Raw genomic sequence first — 19,441 nt, 5'->3', positions numbered from 1 at the left:
ATCTCATTATTGCCGTAATAAGAGCAATAAACTGTACATTTCACATGAGTTTCGTAATGTAGCAGGGCTATATAAATGTTATGTTAAACATTTAAAGAGCTTCAACCAAGAATCAGCCAAGTTATCTTTGCGAAATATTTTCAACAATGCATTTCATATCGGATTTCATTTGCCCAAAAAAGATAAGTGCGTGACTTGTGAGCGTTATAAAAATTTGGATGATGAAGCAAAAAGTGATTTCCGTCATACTGAAGAGTACAGAAATCACATTCAAGCCAAGGAAAAATCCAAAGGATTATTTCTGGAGGATCAAAAAAAAAAAAAAGCGAAATCAAATTCCGAGTTTTTATGTGCTAGTTTTGATCTTCAAAGGGTGCTTAACACTCCTCACGGGAAAAGCGTTAACTTCCCGAAAGTATGCGTACTACAACGAAAGTGTGTATGAAAACGGCACCAAAAATGGATATTACTTTCTTTGGGGAGAATCTGATGGAAAAAGGGGTTACAATGGAATTAGCACAATTATTTTCCAGTATTTAACATTAGTAGATGAAAGAAAAAGTCACGAATCAATGTCTTTACTGTGATAGCTGTGCAGGTCAAAAACCGGAACAGAGCCATGTTCGCTGCCTTGGCGTTTTTCCTGGAGAAGTCAGTGTTTGTTAAAAATATCAAAATAACATATTTGCTACCTGGACATACCTGGACTATTGAGTCTTTTATTTGTGAAAGAGCTGTTTGGGCTCCAACAGAATGGTATACCATGATTGGTAGTGCTAGGACCAATCCAACAAGTTATACGTGTATCGCCATGCATTACTCTCATTTTAAGGATTGGAAAAGTTTTCCAAGTGTAATGTTTCCACTTACATTTAGAATTAATTTCCAAAAATTACGTTCCGCTTCATTCAAGAAAAACAGCTCTATTATTAAATTAAAAAAATATGGATACTTTGAATGCTCTGAAAGCAAAGAATATCATACGAAATCAATTCCACAATCCAGACGTAACTCTTCATTATTAAACAATGGCCCTCTTCCACTATAAAATAGGGAGCTTAGTATTTCATTAGCTAAATACAAAAACTTGAAAGATCTCTGTGATAAGAACATAATCCCACACAAATTTCAAAAGGAATATTTGAATCTGAAATCCGATGAAGATATTAGAGATATTCTACCAGAAACAGATGAGGAAGATAATGTAAAATATTAAATATATGTGTAAGTAGGCTTTCCAATCTATATTTTATGTGCGAATATAACTAAATTATTCCACTGTTTTCCCAACGTTTCGCTAATATTTTTATTTTTAGCATCATCAGGGGAATATTTATTAATTTATCTGTTACAAACAATATATAAAAATTATGAAAATTATCAATTAGTTTTCAAAACAGACATGAAAAACAACAAAGAAACCGATGCAGACAAAGGCAACAAAACGGTGGCAATGTATAAAAGTGAGTACAAAGAAAAAATGAACCAACTCCTTTCAGACAAATACACATACAAAAAAACAAGGATTGACCCAACAAACTTTCTCCAAAAGAAAAACAACAAAATAGTCGATGATCTGTACAAAAGTAAACACATCACCTTTAGGGAAAAACAACAGCTTGTATGTTCTGCAGCCGCTGCGCCAAGAATTTACGGATTACCGAAAATTCACAAACCACAAATTCCTTTACGTCCGATTACTTCTTCAGTTATGGTCCCCTGCTATAAACTATCCAAACACATTGGCGAAATTTTAAAATCGTTGATTTCAGACAAATATAATATTAGAAACTCATTTATTCTAAAAGACAGGCTATCAACCATACAAGTGTGTGAAGAAGAAGTTCTAGTGTCTTTCGATGTCATCTCTTTGTTTACAAATATACCAACAATGTTAGCTTCAAAAATAATCACAAATAAATGGGACAAAATAAAAGATAATACAAATATTCCAAAAAAGAAGTTTCACGAAATTTTAGATTTTTGTTTGAAAGAAAACAATTATTTTATGTTTGACGGTGATTTATACACACAAACCTTTGGAATGCCCATGGGCAATCCCATTTCTCCCACGATTGCGGACATCATCATGGACGACATACTGGACAATACAATTTCTGAGCTTAAACAACTATTCAACGTAAACATCAAATTTATATGCAAATACGTGGATGACATTTTCGCGGTAATCAAACGAAATGATGAGAACACAATTTTAAAAATTTTAAATAAGTACCACAATAAATTACAATTTACGATGGAAATGGAAGTGAATTCCAAAATTCCGTTCCTGGACGTTTGCATACACAGGGAAAATCATAATCTTTTACTTGACTGGTATGCGAAGCCCACTTCATCCGGGCGGCTGATAAACTACCTTTCATTGCAACCAAAAAAGTACAAAATTAACACGGCGAAGATACGGAAAACATAGCGGCCGCTTACATTGTTTGTTTACAAAACAATTATTTTTAGTATTGACAAAGCTACCATGATAGTCAGATGGTAATGATTATATTGTGATGATTTATGTTTTTAATGTTTTTTACAACAGTTTTGATTTAATGACAAAATAACGTAAGTTTATCTTGTTAAATGTTAAACTATTCACCAAATTGTTTTTCTTTGTTGTTTTTCATGTCTGTTTTGAAATATCAATTAGGATAATTTTCATAATTTTTATATATTGTTTGTAACAGATAAATTAATAAATATTCCCCTGATGATGCTAAAAATAAAAATATTAGCGATGGGAAAACAGTGGAATAATTTAGTTTTATTCGCACATAAAATATAGATTGGAAAGCCTACTTACACATATATTTAATATTAAAGGAGAACCAATCGGAGTATATATAAGATAATGTAAAATAATTTAATTTGAAGTTCCAAAAGGTTCTTTTGACAACTAAGACTTAGAAATTAAGTTCCTATTTTTTTATTATACATACATAAGTGAAATTAATTCAAATTGAACTGAAACTACTTATACGAATGTATTTATATGAAATAATTAAAGTTTTTTTAAATGTTTTTTTTTTCTTACTTTGTAAACTGGTTAAAAATGAAAAATGTCTATATTTTAAGGTAACCGCCATATCTTTGAGAACGACCAATTTATGGTGACAGAAAAAAAAAATGTAAGCGACAAAAAATTGTGATCTTTCACTGATTCAGCTTTGAGTGCCGAAATAAGTAAAAAAAAACTTTATCGTGTAAAATTTACATTTTGTCGCTTACCTTTTTTTCGCGGGTAGAGCCCGATAATATTTTTTCTGAGTATTGGACAAAAGACAATTTTATTTTGAAAAGATCAAGCCATAAGCAGAGACGTAAATTATCCGTTTTTTTTTTTTTGAAATTAGCCTACAAGCATAGATATTGGTTTTCGAAGTTCGGAATTGGAACCTTTCCAATATAATTCGCTTTATTTACTGTATTTAAGAACCTTTTTTGAGGTCAGATTCGGATTCAGCGCATCATAATTATGTGAATTCATGTCGTACTGTCACCGAGGAAAAAATTGGTTACGGGCGGCCACGGAAAAACCACTGGTACGATGAAGAATGCCGCGTTGCAACCGAAAGAAAAGACGATGCCTACAGGGCTACGTTAAAAGCGAGCGCAACAAGAGGAGTGTGTGAACGCTACCGCGAGTTAAAAAGGGATGCGAGACGCCTTTTCAGGAAGAAAAAAGCAGAGGCAGAAAGGCGTGAGTGCGAGGAGCTTGAGCTGCTAGCCACCAGGAATAATGCTCGAAAATTTTACCAAAAAATTCGGCGACAGACGGAAGGTTTTAAGACCGGGGCAAACTCCTGTAAGAACGAAAATGGCGACCTTGTAACTGATGTCCATAAATTACTTAGATTATGGAGGGAACACTTCTCTGCTCTCCTAAATGGAGACAACGATTTACCGCACAGAGATGACGAACCCGATCCCGCAATCGATGATGATCGAATAAATGTCCCCCATCCGATTATGACGAAGTCATAATAGCAATAATCAGATTGAAAAACAACAAGGTCGCGGCCGCTGATGGGTTGCCTGCGGAGCTATTCAAATACGGCGGCGAGGAGTTGGTAAGCCCCCAGCGGGTTAGGAGATCAGAATATACCCGCGGTAGTAATGCCTGTCGTAAGAGGCGACTAAAATACCAAATTCAAGGGGCTGTGTGGCGTAACCTTTCAGGTTGCCAGCGCAAGATATAGCTTCTCCAAACCCCCATGGAACTTGGGGGTAGGGAGGGAGGGAATTGCCTGAAGGTTTAATGTGGCCACATAAATCGTTCCCGAGATGGTCGGGCTAGTACCTTAATGGTGCTATGGTACCGGAGCGTACCGGATTTGTATCCGGCAAGGGACCATCACATCGATAACACTCCCCAAAGCCTTCGGGGAGCAACCTTATCGCTACAACAACAACAACAACAGGAGTTGGTAAGGCTCATGCATCAGCTTCTTCGCAAAATATGGGCCGACGAGTGCATGTCCGACGATTGGAATCTGAGTGTTCTTTGCCCAGTCCACAAGAAGGGCGATACTGCAAACTGCACCAACTATCGCGGAATCAGCCTTCTAAATATCGCATATAAGGTCTTGTCAAGTGTATTGTGCGACAGATTGAAGCCCACCGTGAATCAACTGATTGGACCTTATCAGTGCGGCTGCAGACCTGGTAAATCTACCATCGACCAGATTTTCACAATGCGCCAAATCTTGGAAAAAAACTAGCGAAAAAAGAATCGACACAGATCACCTCTTCATTTTAAAGCCCCCTTCGACAGCACGAAAAAGAGCTGCCTATATGCCGCTATGTCTGAATTTGGTTTCCCCGCAAAACTTATACGGCTGTGCAAAATGACGTTGAGCAGCACCATCAGCTCAGTCAGAATTGGGAAGCACCTCTCCGAGCCGTTCGAAACTAATCGAGGTTTCATACAGGGTGACCTCGTTTCGTGCGATTTCTTTAATTTGATGCTGGAGAAAATTATACTAGCTGCAGAACTTAACCGCTCTGGAATAATATTCTATGAAAGCGTGCAATTACTGGCGTATGCTGATGACATTGATATTATCGGCCTAAACACCCGCGCCGTTAGTTCTGCTTACTCCAAACTGGAAAAAGAAGCGTAAAGATGGATTTGATGGTGAATGAGGACAAAAAGAAGTACCTGCTGTCATCGAGCAAAGAGTCAGTGCATATGCGCTTTGGCAACCAAGCTACTGTTGGCAGCCATAATTTCGAAATAGTAAAAGGCTTCGTTTATTTTGGAACCAGCATCAACATTAGCAACAACATCAGCTCTGAAATACAGCAAAGAATCACTCTTGCCAATAAATGCTACTTTTGACTAGGTAGGCAATTGAAAAGTAAAGACCTCTCTCGGCAAACGAAAATCATACTCTACAAGTCACTTATCGTACCCGTCCTGCTATATGGGACAGAAGCATGGGCCATGACAGCAGCAGATGAAGCGGCTCTGGGAGTGTTCGAGAGAAAAGTTCTTCGAAAGATTTATGGACCTCTACGCGTTGGCGATGGCGAGTACCGAAGAAGATTTAACGATGAGCTGTACGAGCTATACGCAGACATCAACATAGTCCAGCGAATTAAAACGCAGCGGCTGCGCTGGCGAATGAAAGATGACGCTCCGGCCAAGAAAGTGTTTCTATCGGAACACGCCTATGGAAGCAGAGGTAGAGGGCGGCCCCACTCCGTTGGAAGGACCAGGTGGTGGACCAGGTCAGAATCGACATGTCGACTGAATTCTCAAAAAAAAAAAAAAAAAAACCGATATACAAGCGTATTTTATAGGGTGCGCTACATCGGTTTACTGTCTAGGCTGGACCTCTGTCAATTGTATTTCCCTTACAAATATCTACTAACCTTATTGTATGCTGCATTGTCAATCCTATTAACATGCGGCTTAATCTGCTGCATCATTGCATTCAAGTTATGCTGCTTTCCGAGTACGGTCAAGCTTGCCGGCAACATTTTACTCAAATCAAAATGATGATTATAATAATTGGTCCAGAAATTCCTCAAATTTTGTCTGAATGGCATATCGCACGGTAACGAAGTTGGTCCTCCAGAAAAATTACTAACGTTACCAAGACCAAAAACATGCATTTTATTTTCATCATCATCCCCATTTGCCTGAAATCCAGCCATCTTATCATCACCAGCATCTTTCCACAAAGCTTCAACGGTACTATTAAACTTAGCTTCGAAGCGCGCAAGATCCGATTGCTCGTCGTCGGCTTTCATATCGACAGCATTTGTTAACGCATCACGTTCGTACAAACGCTTTGGTTGATTGGTTGTTGACACGCCGGCTGAAGAATCACTTTTGTTAGCATATAAGTTTGGCTCATCATTGGTTAGCTCGGATACAGAAGCCAATGTATCATCGTATTCATCACAATCGCAGAAAGAGAAATCTACCACTGCTGATGGCATAGCAAGTGTCGCAGTGGTGTCTTTGACAAATTTGTTGCTTTCGCCATTATCAACCGCGAAATTAGCGTCTTCGGAGACATTCTTAGATATGGATTTTTCCGATTCGGCTTCAGTATTCTTATTAGTGACTGATATTTCATTATTCTGCTTTTTATTATTTGCAACAGCACTCTCTGATGTGCTACGGTTACGTGAGTTTCTATTTTGACGTGTTATAAACTCCTTGATTAGATCGCGTCCCATTTCCCAACTACCTTCAAAATCAGTATCCCAATATGTAGGAGAAGCATTACGTTTGTTTTTGCTAGAACTAGTTGCATTTTCCATAGATGTTGCAGCGCCGGATGCAGTGCCTGTTGTAAGACTTTTGCGTGTACTCAATTGAATTGTTTTTCCCTTCGATAAACCTTTAAATTAAAAGTTAAATATATTAAGTATATGAGCCTGGGCATGGAACCGGTTAACTTGTTCACAGATGGGTCGAAGTTGGACGGAAAGGTTGGCGGGGGGTCTTTTGTCAAGAGCCAAATGTAAGCCGCAAGTTTAAGTTGGCTGATCACTGCAGTGTATTCCATGCGGAAGTTGCTGCGATTAAGGATGCGGTGGATTAAATGCTATCCAGTGCTACCACGGTTAGGGAATTTGACATCTACTCTGATAGCCAAGCGGCTAAAAAGGCCTTGAGCTCAACTACAGTGCGATCGAGGGTGGTTTGGGAGTGCCTGACCTCACTTGCGATTGCATCGAATTATTTTACAATTAAGATTATCTGGGTTCCGGGCCATAGTGATATTCCGGGTATCTGTCAAGTGGATCTCTTAGCCCGAATCGGTACAACTGAACCGGATGAAGATGGCTGTAGGGATTTCGGGATTCTGCTAGCCACTTGTGGATTGCTCCTCCATAGCTGGGCCTCGAGCCAGCTCAGCAAACGTTGGGCGGACACTACGTCTTGCAGGGTAGCAAGATCTTTGTGGCCGAAAGTTGACGGCAGAGGTCTGCTGAAATAATTGGGTTCACTAAGGCTCACCTATCAATGGTCATTGGCGTTTTGACAGGGCACTGTCCCATGGGTATCCATGCGGTACGTCTCAATATACTTGAAACTCCATCCAGCTGCAGCTGTATGGAGGATGATGAGGTGGAATCACCAAATCACTTTATGATTGCCCAGCTTTTGCCAGAACTAGGCGATCCCGAGGAGCTATCCAAGGTTGAGATCGTGATCATTCGGAACTTTATCGTTGCTACGATTCTCTAAGTAGCTAGATCTAAGTCACCGTTATTTTAGTTTATTATATGTGGTATCAAAACGGACTTTCATGTTGTCGAAGTGGGCTTCCCCTATCAGGGGAGCTACCACCCAACATAACCTAACCTAAGTATATGAGGATATATATGCTAAAAGTTGCGAATATTCGCAACAAAATTTTAAATAGCGTTTGGATTCGTATTTGATGTGCGATTTAAAAATACCCGCGGATCTATTATTACTTTCCATTATTTTGTTTCTATGTAGCTATATGAGAATAAAGCTAAACGGGTAACCGCACAATATTTAGCCATTCGCCTTTTTTGGTTGAATGTTCGCTCATTGTATGCTCGAATTGTTTGAAAATACTCCCTAAGTTTTAATGCTGTTTCGGGATTATTTTATGAAAGTTCCGGAACCATTCCAGGTTTTTGCCGGATCTATTTAGGACTATTTGGAAATCGTTTTTGGCTCGTTTCGCAATCAGTGCGACCTTTTCAGGTTAACGTGGGGAGTATGCCTGGATCACTTCGGCATGATTTTCGAGATAACTTCGGGATCGATTTTAGATAATTTTGGGGTAACTTCGGGATTGCTAGCTTGATAAATAAATTCGATTCTATTGTGGGATCATAATGGTACTCTTTCTGAATCATTTCGGCATTGATCTCTAAATCATTTTAAGATTATTTCGGTATAATTTTGGGATTGTTAGCAGTCAACTCATCTTGAGACTACAACTTTGAGTCCATGTGATCGATGTCCAAGCTATGTTGGAAAGGCGAGCCATGCATAACTTACGAATAAAATGAAATTTTTACGAAATTTTATATTTTATTTTCTACGGCGGACGGGCAATCTTTATATGTATAAATAGGGGCACCAAATATTTATGGAAATTTTATGATTAGTTTTTTTGTGCACATGCGCTATCTCTGCACAATAATAGAGCGGGTCAAATTTATTGTTGAAAAGGCATATCCTGTTTCTGAATCTATGGGTCATACTGAGTAATATTGGCCATGGGACCATAGGTCTGAAATAAATTTCGAGCCTCCCTAATTTTGTTAGAAAATTTTATATTAAAATTTTCTCACTTGATTATGGAGGCTCGAAATTCATTTCAGACCTATGGTCCCATGGGCAATATTACTCAGTATGACCCATAGATTCAGAAACTGGATGTGCACTTGAAGTTTTTTTTCCCATACAATTTGACCCGCCCTACTGAACAATGTTATTTCGATTTACTTAAAATTCAACATTTATTCGAAAAGTATAAGTTATTGGATAAGGAGACGTGACAATAAGCATACTAAATGGAGTCGCTCATCCCAAATAACAAGTAATTCCGATACAGCTGCCTATATTATCGATACCAATTCTCGAAAAGGGCATGTGGCACCTTTAAAATTTTTATTTCGCATGCATTTCTACACTGTTAAAATTTTATACAATTATCTATATTTTAGCCAGGGTACCTCCTGCTCTACATTTGAAAAGCTGACCTCCCTTTTCATAATCACTCTCTATATCATCGAATTCATTACTACTTTTTCTACCATTTCTCCTTCTTATTCCTGTCCGTCCCTTTTTCCCTTTATCTCTACTCCCTTCTCATCTACTTCTGTCTACCACTTTCAAACCCATTTCCAGTCCCACTCCCACTATTATTGTCACTCTTACTGCCTCTTCCACGCCCTTTACCTCTCCCAGCTAAATTACCTTATATATGAAATTTATATGTCAAATATTCTATAACCCCAAGGATGATTACCTAGATACAGCGAATTTATCACCTAATGCCTCATACCAAAAATTTATCACCTGCTTGCATGAAATTTCTATTGGTTGGGGGCGTAGCACCACTCACCTTTCCAAAATTTTTTAGAGCCAAAAAACTAAAGGTTGACCACGTGAACCTACCCTTAAAATACTGTGAAGATCGGTTGAGTACTTTGGACGCCTATAGGACACACACATCTCTTTTTATTTATAATATTTTGACGAATACTATGATCACTAAGTGATACTACCATCACTAAGCCGATACTAAGCAGTATGTACGTGAACAAATCAATCATCATGTACACACATACATACCAGGTAGCAGAGAGATACTCACAAGCGCATATCATCATCAGCCGAAGTAGTACTCACATATACACAGGCATATGGATAAAAAATAAAAATAAATGTAAGGCGCGATAACCTCCGAAGAGATCTAAGGCCGAGCTTCTCTTCCAATTTGCGTCGTGCTCCTCTTGATTTTTCCCTACAAATTGGCCGGACGGGACCTACATGTTTTATGCCGACTCCGAACGGCATCTGCAAGGCAGATGAGTTTTCACTGAGAGCTTTTCATGGCAGAAATACAATCGGAGCGCTTGCCAGACACGGCCGAGGGGCGACCCCGCTTAGAAAAATTTTCTTCTAATTGAAAAATCTTATTTCTAAAATTTTGATGTTGCTTTGCCCGGGAGTTGAACCCAGGGCATACGGTGTGATAGGCGGAGCACGCTACCATCACACCACGGTGGCCGCTGGTAAATAAGCATAAAGTTCACGAAATTACCAGACCTTAGGAGAAATGGGTGAACGAGGCAACAGAGAGTATAAAAGCAGCGAAAGCTGAGTAATTAGTAATCAGTTTGATTTGAACACGCTATCAGTTGCGAGATGAAGTATAATTGTACTACTCCCAAAGTATCTAATAAAGACCATTTTGCATTATTGGAGTTATTTATTCGACAACTTAGCGATTCGAACGTTTGTAGAAGGTGTAAAATAAGCGGAGTTTCCCAAATTCGTTACAATATTTTCGAGGGAAAAAACTGTGTGCGACACCTCCCACACCAAATGCGATAATGATGCCAACTTTTAACTGCCTTTATTTCTGATATTAAACTTATGGAAATAGTAGAAGCCCATAGCAGGAATAAGCTTTCCTGTTATTGTTGTAGCAATAGACATTCCCCGAAGGTTTTGTAGAGTTATCGATGTTTGTTGGTTCTTTGCTGGATATAGATAAGGTATAAGCCCGACCATCTCGGGAACTATTTGATATGGCTACACTGAACCTTCTAGTCTATCCGCCTCCAAGTTCCATGAGGAACCGCCAGAGCCTTGGCTGCTAAAGAAACAGGATTCGCCACGGGTAGGTGAGGTTGACAATGTGGGTGGGCGAAGCTATAAATTGCTGCGCTGGCAACCTCTTGAAAGTATTGCGCTACATAAACCCTTGAATCATTTGCGTTAGGGGGGTCAGAATATACCCGAGGTAGGTATGCATGTCGTAAGAGGCGACTAAAATACCATATTCAAGGGGCTGCGTAGCGCAACCCTTCAGGTTGCCAGCGCAATATATAACTTCTCCAAACCCAATTCTCAACCTCACCTATCAGCGGCGAATCCTGTTTCATTAACAGACGAGGCTCTGGCGACCCCAAGCTCCTCATGGAACTTGGGGTGGAGAGGGAGGGATGGCCTGAAGGTTTAACGTGGCCATATAAATCGTTCCCGAGATGGTCGGGCTAGCACCTTAATGGTGCTGTGTTACCGGAGCGTACAGGAACTGTATCCGGCAAAGGACAATCACATCGATAACACTCCCCAAAGCCTTCGGGGAGCAACCTTATCGCTACAACAACAACAAAAACAACAGGCATACCTGCCGCGGGTATATTCTAAGCCTCCTAACCCGCTGGGCTTGATAATAAGTTTTACTCACATTTAAGCCTACATAAAATACGTGAACAGATTTTATGCACATATTCGCATAGTAAAAAAAACTAACCTTGACTTCTGCGACGTTTAGTTCTACGTTTTATGCCGCCGCCTAAATCAGAAAGGGCATTTGTAGAACCAGTTGCATTCACGTTGATATCGAACCCAAACTCTTGACGTGGAATTTTCGAAGCATTCTCCAAGGATACATACATTTTCTTATCTTTCGCAGTCGACTCTTTTTGTGACCTGATTTTTACAACACTAATATCTTTTGCTGCAGTGCCATCACCTTCAGCCGCGGAATTACTAGAAATTGTAGAACTGGAACTACTTATTGAAATCGTATGATCTCGACGCCGATGACTATGTTGCTCTGCCGGAGGCCATGTCAACCATTTAACGTTGCGGCGATAAGTTACAAAAGAATTCTCCATTTCTTTTGATAGCGCCGGAAAAGCGCGACGATATAAATCAAGCGGATCTAATATACTATTATTGTCCGCTCGATTTTCTCCAATTACAGATTTATTAGCTGTTGTGCTGGCTGCTGCTGCTGCTGTCGTTTGTATCAGCGGTAGCTTTCTGCTTTCACCACCCGCTCGACCTAATCCTTTACTAATATTACAATTTTTACTATGTGGTGGAATTTCTTTTGACGTTTGATGCGCGTGATTATGATGATGTGATTTGTGCGATTGATGATGATGATGATGATGCGTACTAATGTGGTGGGTATTATGATGTTGTGTTTGTTGAGCTAAATTAAGAGTTGCTACAAATAGCTTATGTTCATCGTCACTATCATCAGTTTGATTTTCAATATCCTTTAATTTCTCACACAATTCATCGACGAGACTTTCAATCGCAGCGATCTAAATCAAAAAGAGGAGGAAATAATAATTTATTTAAACTAAGGTTTGTACTAAAAGAAGATATTTTTGCTATTGTACCTCTTGTTCCGAGGAAACAATTTCCTTCAGACACTGCACGGCGTTGAACTTTTTGAGTGCGTCAGTGTCACAGTTTTGATAACGTCGGCGTCCTCCTTTACGACTTGCTAGAAATGACTGTAAAATTCCAGAATGTGGCAAAAACTTAAGTAAATAAAAATATGTAGTTTCTATTTAATGTAAGCTTAAAATACTAGATTTTAGCTTAAGCTAATGGGTTAAACAGTTTGAGATAATGCAATTTAATAAAATTTAGTTATAGATTCAGACCTGTTAAATAATGAATCCAAGTTATTGTTTTTATAGCTTGAAATCCGTCTCATTTTTTCATATCTTATAACTTTAAACGAGCAATTCTTGTATATTTGTATAGCCGAACGATCTCGGGAACGGCTCAACCGATTTAAATTTGGCACAGAGACAATGTATCACCTCCTAAGACTTTCTACCTAGGTGTTGCCACTCAGAATGTTTCACAAGGTTGCCACCTATTCGAAATTAAAAAAATTTCATGAGATATGCCGATATGGGTATCAAACGAAAGGTATTTCACTCCGCATTACAATAGGGACATTTTTGAGTAGGGTTGCCACCTATTCGAAATTAAAAAAAATTTCATGAGATATGCCGATATGGGTATCAAACGAAAGGTATTTCAGTCCAAATTACAATAGGGTAATTTTTGAGTAGAGTTGCCATTTATCGTTGCCACCTATCAGAAATTAAAAAAAATTGCATGAGATGTGCCGATATGGATATTAAACGAAAGGTATTTCACTCCGCATTATAATAGGGACATTTTTCCATTTAGGGTTGCCACCTATTAGAAATTAAAAAAAAAATTCATAAGATATGCCGATATGGGTATCAAACGAAAGGTATTTCACTCCGCCAATAAAAGTTGATAAGTGAAATATCATTGATTAAAGACAATTTTTTGCTAAGTTATAGCTTATTATTCTAGCCTGCGACGCTTTTAAACTTGTTTTATATCTAAGTTGCCGTGGCCCTCAACCGATTCCGTCCATTTTTTTTTTAGAAATATTTTGTGTTATAAGGAAAATATGTGCACCCAATTTGGTTACGATATGTAAATTTTTCTTCGAGTTATGGCTCCCAAACAGAAAATTGCTTAGTCATAAAAGGGGCGGTGCCACGCCCATTTTTTTAAATTTGAAGTTTTTCCTATTTATTGTTATAAATCCACTTGGGAAATGAAATACCATTGATATAAAGCTCTTTTTTGCAAAGATATAGCTTATTTTATTCGTCCATGACCCTTTTAAAAATCTTTTATATAAAAGTGGGCGTGGTTCTTAACCGATTTCGTTAATTTTTCTTCAAAACATTCCTTATAGTAAAGGCAACCTCTCTGCCGAATTTTGTTACGATATGTTTAACGATTTTTGTATTATGATTAATAATATTTGTAAAATTGATTTTATCACAAGTGGGCGGTGCCACGCCCATTTAAAAAAAATTTCAAATTTTTATCAAGAGTCCCAATATCAGTCGACAGGTCAAATTTCAACATTATAGGTGTATTATTTACTAAATAATCAGGTTTTTTGTTTTTTCCAAAAATGTTATATATATAAAAAGTGGGCGTGGTTATCATCCGACTTCGCTCATTTTCAATACCAATATATTCTGGGTCCAGATAAGCTTGTGTACCAAATTTGGTTAATCGGACACCCAAATATACCCTATACCCGTTCACCAATTTTTATCAATATATCTTAAACATTTAGGGACTAGTTTGCGGTGTTTTCAGAATACTGTGTCTCAGTATTTAAAAAGGCTATCAAGTTTATACAAATTATACCGATTTTGCAAAAGCATTTGGTATTGTCGCAGGAATTCAAGGGGTTGATAAGCGCAATACAAAGCTTTATAGCTTAAAAGCTTCCGCAACCCAATTGTCAACCTAATCTAAGCGAGGGGAATCCTGTTACAAATATGGACGTATCATACATATTTAGCAGGCAAGGCTCTGGCGAACCCAAGTTCCTCATGGCACTAGGGGGTGGGTCAGGATGGCCTAGAAGGTTTAATGTGGTCATATTAGTCGTTCGCGAGATGGTCGGGCTAGTACCTTTATGGTGCTTTGTACCGCAACGTACCGGAGCTGCATCCGGCAAAGGACCATCAACAACGTTAACACTCCCCAAAACCTTCGGGGTGTGTCTCTATCGTTAATACAACAACAACAACAGCATCCCAATAAAGATGTTCTTTAGCTCTATACGCCATATAATGGTTTTCATTCAGACCTAAAATTTGCGTTAAATACAGCACAATTCAATAAAGAACCATTATTTGATCTTCATCTTGATCTGGCGGCCACCGTGGTGTGATGGTAGCGTGCTCCGCCTACCACACCGTATGCCCTGGGTTCACACCCCGGGCAAAGCAACATCAAAATTTTAGAAATAAGGTTTTTCAATTAGAAGAAAATTTTTCTAAGCGGGGTCGCCCCTCGGCAGTGTTTGGCAAGCGCTCCGGGTGTATTTCTGCCATGAAAAGCTCTCAATGAAAACTCATCTGCCTTGCAGATGCCGTTCGGAGTCGGCATAAAACATGTAGGGCCCGTCCGGCCGATTTGTAGGGAAAATTAATAGGAGCACGACGCAAATTGGAAGAGAAGCTCGGCCTTAGATCTCTTCGGAGGTTATCGCGCCTTACATTTATTTTTTTTCTTTGATCTTTATTTTGCTGTTGTTTTGAATACTACCTATTTACTATATCAAATTACTGGATAATGTAATTATAATGCAATGCTTTACATCTTAGTCCTATAATATTCACTTATAAAAATCCCAATAATTCATAATTTTTATATACAAATTTTGTTCATAAATCGCAATCAAAATATAACAGGTCTGATTAAAATGTGTCGAATAACATTTATGGCCGTTTTCACAGTAGCGACTTAGCTCACATTCCACAGTTAGCTCCGCATTTTCAATTTTCATGTCGACTTAACTAATAAAATTTTACGGCTCCTTAATATTGGTGAGTTAAACTTTAGTAAGAAGTCAAAAATAGGAAGTCAAAATTAAGTTTAATGGAAAATAAAAATGGAAACCTGGAGTTTACTATGGAATGTACGTTAACTCGTCGTTGTGAAAATGGACCTTAGTATATAGACTTTTAACTTGACCACCACTTTAACTTATCACTAGGCAACCCAAAATATGCAAAAAAATACTGATTTTAGGTGCTTATAAAATGCCTTTAAAATCTAAATTATTGCCTAAAAATATGCATTTAAGGTCCTTATAAGTCGTGAAATATACTTTAATATTTCGATAGTACAGAGTGGACTAATAGGAATCATGCGCTATTGTAAATCGATAAGACTTTTGTAAATGGCGGCAAATTTACTTCGGGTTTAATATATTTTGTATAAACTGACTTCCTCTTCAAGAACGTGAAATATTCTAAAGAAAGCATATCCGTGTCGCTTAGTAATTTGCTTTGATGGTTTGCACTAACCGAACTAGACTTCTTTTAGAGTTTTTTTTTTAGTCAGGGCGTATGTGAGTAAAGACCTCAGACTCTCAAAGCGCTTACAATAATTATTCGCCATGGATGATAGGAGCTGTCGCCTACGTTCTAGAAAAAATCACCATAAAACGGCTCAACAACTCTTCTTTGCTTAATGCAATAAATTCTAATCGATTATGGGAACCGAAGTTTTTCATTAAAAATGTAAAAGTGAAAAATCGTAGGCCGAGTCCTGTTTTTGTCAAAGAGGCTACAAACTTTCCTTGGCTTCAGCGAATAAAAATTGAATATAAATATTTTTTCATACACTTTGAAACTTTTTTTGTTGCATTAATTAAACTTATATTTTAGCTCTGGCTGCTAGAAATAAACAGCAAATACAATTTTTTTTTTGCAAAATAAGCTTAAAAATAAGTATTAAATGCAAAATAAGCAGAACTATGCATTTATGGTAAAATATGCAAAAAATATGATATATAAAGTATAGCTCAAACTTCATATTTCTTTGTGAAATGTTAACATATTTGATTGGTTTAATAGTTACGAGTCATATAAAAAATATGCTATTGCATATTTGGGGTTGCCCTGCTTATCACCAAACTGAACGCTGTACAACTTTAGTTACAAATAAGCGCTTAATTGACACTTTAAGCATGTTTTGAAAAACAACTGAACACTGTGAAATAACTTAATTAAAAATATACATGTACTCACCGAAAGAAATTGAAGATAGTGAAATCAACAAATCAAGTTTGTTGTTCTTGAATTTAAAAGATATTCAGTAAAACTGATCGTATTATGGTTAATTCAACCGAGTTTTTTGTCAAGAGAACACATTTTTTTTAGTAATTTCGACAGAACAAAAACTATTGGTCTCAAATTAACAATATTCTGTAGTTTTGGTCATTTCAACAGCGAACAACTGTCAATTTGATGCAAATGCACCAGCTAATTTTAAACAGAAATATCTGTCATATAAACAGACACTGCTGTCTAATGTTGAGGGAAATCTGTTATTTTAGGACTTTATTGGTATTCTTAGCGCCGTTTCTCAAGTATAGGGGAGATAAATTGTAAAGTTTACATGAGATAAGCTCAACTCGTTTTGTAGCGAGTTCCTTAACCACTGCATTCTTCAATAATTGCCGCTAGATGGGTCTCTTTGCGCGCCTAGCCTAGAGAGTTACAAACATACAAGTGTAGCTAATATACATAAGCGTGTTAAAAATAGGCCGTAGACACTAATAGTTGTTAGTGCACAAAGCATAGCTAAGCGGTCAATGTGGTGTGATGGTAGCGTGCTACGTGAACAGTTACGTTCCAATGACGCGTGAACCAGATACGGATAGAGATTTAACATGCAAATGCAACAACCCTGATATTTATCTGGTTCAATTTCTGATCCGTATAGCAGTTCTGTTCGTTTCGTTTTCTTTAGTCGATTTTTTGACAGCTAACCACTTTTCGAGTTTGTAACACTCATGGCTCAACTATATGGTTGGCTCATCTCTACGGCAACAACATACCTTTGTTCAGGTTGTCAAAATCAGCGAGTTGGTGTTAGACGAATGGAATGGAATGAAAACATAAATAAAACTTAACAGCTTTTGTGTGTGGCAGGAAAATAATGTCAATGTGTTGGTTTCATTTTGAGTTTGCCATCTTCTGACAATCCCTGCTCAAGTGAAATTAAAATAAATATATATAAAATCAGCTGATGAGATGAGCCAACCATATAGTTGAGCCATAGTAGCACTGAAATAAATATGTGTACATATGTGTATACATAAAAGATTTCGCCATGTTTAAAAGAAAAAACACAGAAAGAGTAAACAACTTGAAGAAATTGTAAGGAAAATAAATAGTTTGTTTACGTGCGAAACTATTTAAATGTGAATAGTTCTATCTGTATTTAAAATTTTTGTGTACGTTTCTTCTTATTTTCAACAAAACAGATGTTTTATAAAAGTGCTGTCAGCTCTGATAAAGTTGATCCAGATCGTTACAATAAGATTTGATCGTGAGCCAGAGCTCGATAACTCAATGGAACGCACCTAACATCGCACCTTACGCCAAAGGCTTTAGAATTTTTTTTATTTTTTTTTTTTACAGTTGAAACCAGTGATGCCAGATTGTGGAAATTACCCTTTTAGATCATATTTCACCATAAAATTAAGTAAACGATTAACAAGGAATTTTTTTGTCTTCCATATAAAAAAGGGATTTTCTTGTAGCAAAGCTACCGAAGTATAAGTGTATTTGCACTATGTTAAACGATGGCAACACATCATTTGACATTTGGTTTCGCATTTTTGTTTGACATAAAGTAAGAAACGTAAACGCCGAACGAAAATAACAGAGAATACCATGCTAGACGAAATCGTTTGGAGGCGAATCGTTCGTCTGAGCTCTCATTCACAATACAGAATAAAGCCCATATATTCACTAGATAATAAATGTGTATTTCTGACAACTTATACAATTATTAAGTACCCTACAAAATTTTGCGACTTTCTTGCGTATATTATAATGCTGATTGTGTAATAAAAAATATGAATTTATTTCAGAAGACATAATTTTGAATATTTCACCATATTCGTATGTCCGTTTCCATGAGGAGGAAGAGCACAATGGCTTGTTGGAATCTGTGCCGAACGATCCATTCAAAGCATTTTTCAACTCCAGTTAAAAACACATTTGATAGCTGGGATTCCCTATTTTATATAAAAAGGACGGTGCTCACCTCACTTCATAATTAATGCAGAATACATATGTGACCTGGAATCATGAAACTACCCAATTGTGCGTAAATACCGTACTTCACTTTTTAAGTGATTCTTATAGGAAATTTAACCCTCTTTCCAATGGAACAAACCGCATTCGCATTTAAAGCCAAATCGGACCATAAATGCGATTTTTTGAAATATTTCGATCCATGCGCCACCTATCGGAGATTTTTTTCTTATTATTGCATTGTCATCCGGTTCAAGCTTGTAGCTTATCGGGGAGTAATTAAATTTTAATTACACAATTCGTTCATAATGGCCAGTCGCTACACAGAGTCAAGCTAAACAAAAACTTTAAACGCGTTTCTCTCGAAAACTTGTTTTTGCCCAAAAGGGTCGTTTCATGATTCCAGGTCCCATATGTATATTTCTATTCTATTAATTGAAGTAGTACACTCAACAGATGATATCGCTTTTGTTGCTGGGAAGCTTTAGATCTCGACGCTTGACAATCCGCTTTCAATCAAGAACTCGGGAAAAAAGTAACAGAATTAGCCTGGTTTCATTAGGAAACTTCAGGGCAGTGCGCCGTTACAACGTCCAACAAACGAAATAAATAACTAAAACCATGTGGGAATTTCATGCGATTTTTTTTAATTTAAGATGTAGGAAACTAGGGAATTTTTTTTAAATTTGTGTGGGTAATTGCACAATGTTTATCTGGCATCACTGGTTGAAGCAGTCAATTCAGCAATCACCAATATTTGCGAAGTTGAATCAACATCTATTTGCGATGGATAGAAATATCGGTT

The 19,441-nt window shown here is 37.5% G+C and overlaps 1 protein-coding gene across 8 annotated transcripts in view; it reads right to left on the bottom strand.

Moving 5' to 3' along the window:
• Positions 1-19,441, bottom strand: part of LOC137250776 (uncharacterized) — a 176,226-nt gene that overhangs the window by 52,168 nt on the left and 104,617 nt on the right. For 7 of the 8 annotated variants that reach the window (XM_067784209.1, XM_067784215.1, XM_067784211.1 and 4 more), the window contains exons 5-7: positions 12,394-12,537; positions 11,511-12,315; positions 5,890-6,869 (exon numbers count right to left, since the gene is read on the bottom strand). In XM_067784209.1, coding sequence (XP_067640310.1) covers positions 5,890-6,869; positions 11,511-12,315; positions 12,394-12,537 — 1,929 coding nt within the window. The remainder of the gene's footprint in view (positions 1-5,889; positions 6,870-11,510; positions 12,316-12,393; positions 12,538-19,441) is intronic. The other variant, XM_067784217.1, reaches the window with a different exon arrangement.

Source organism: Eurosta solidaginis, chromosome 4, assembly GCF_040869045.1.
Source record: "Eurosta solidaginis isolate ZX-2024a chromosome 4, ASM4086904v1, whole genome shotgun sequence".
Classification (NCBI taxonomy): domain Eukaryota; kingdom Metazoa; phylum Arthropoda; class Insecta; order Diptera; family Tephritidae; genus Eurosta; species Eurosta solidaginis.
This window is presented reverse-complemented; position numbering and strand designations above follow the sequence as displayed.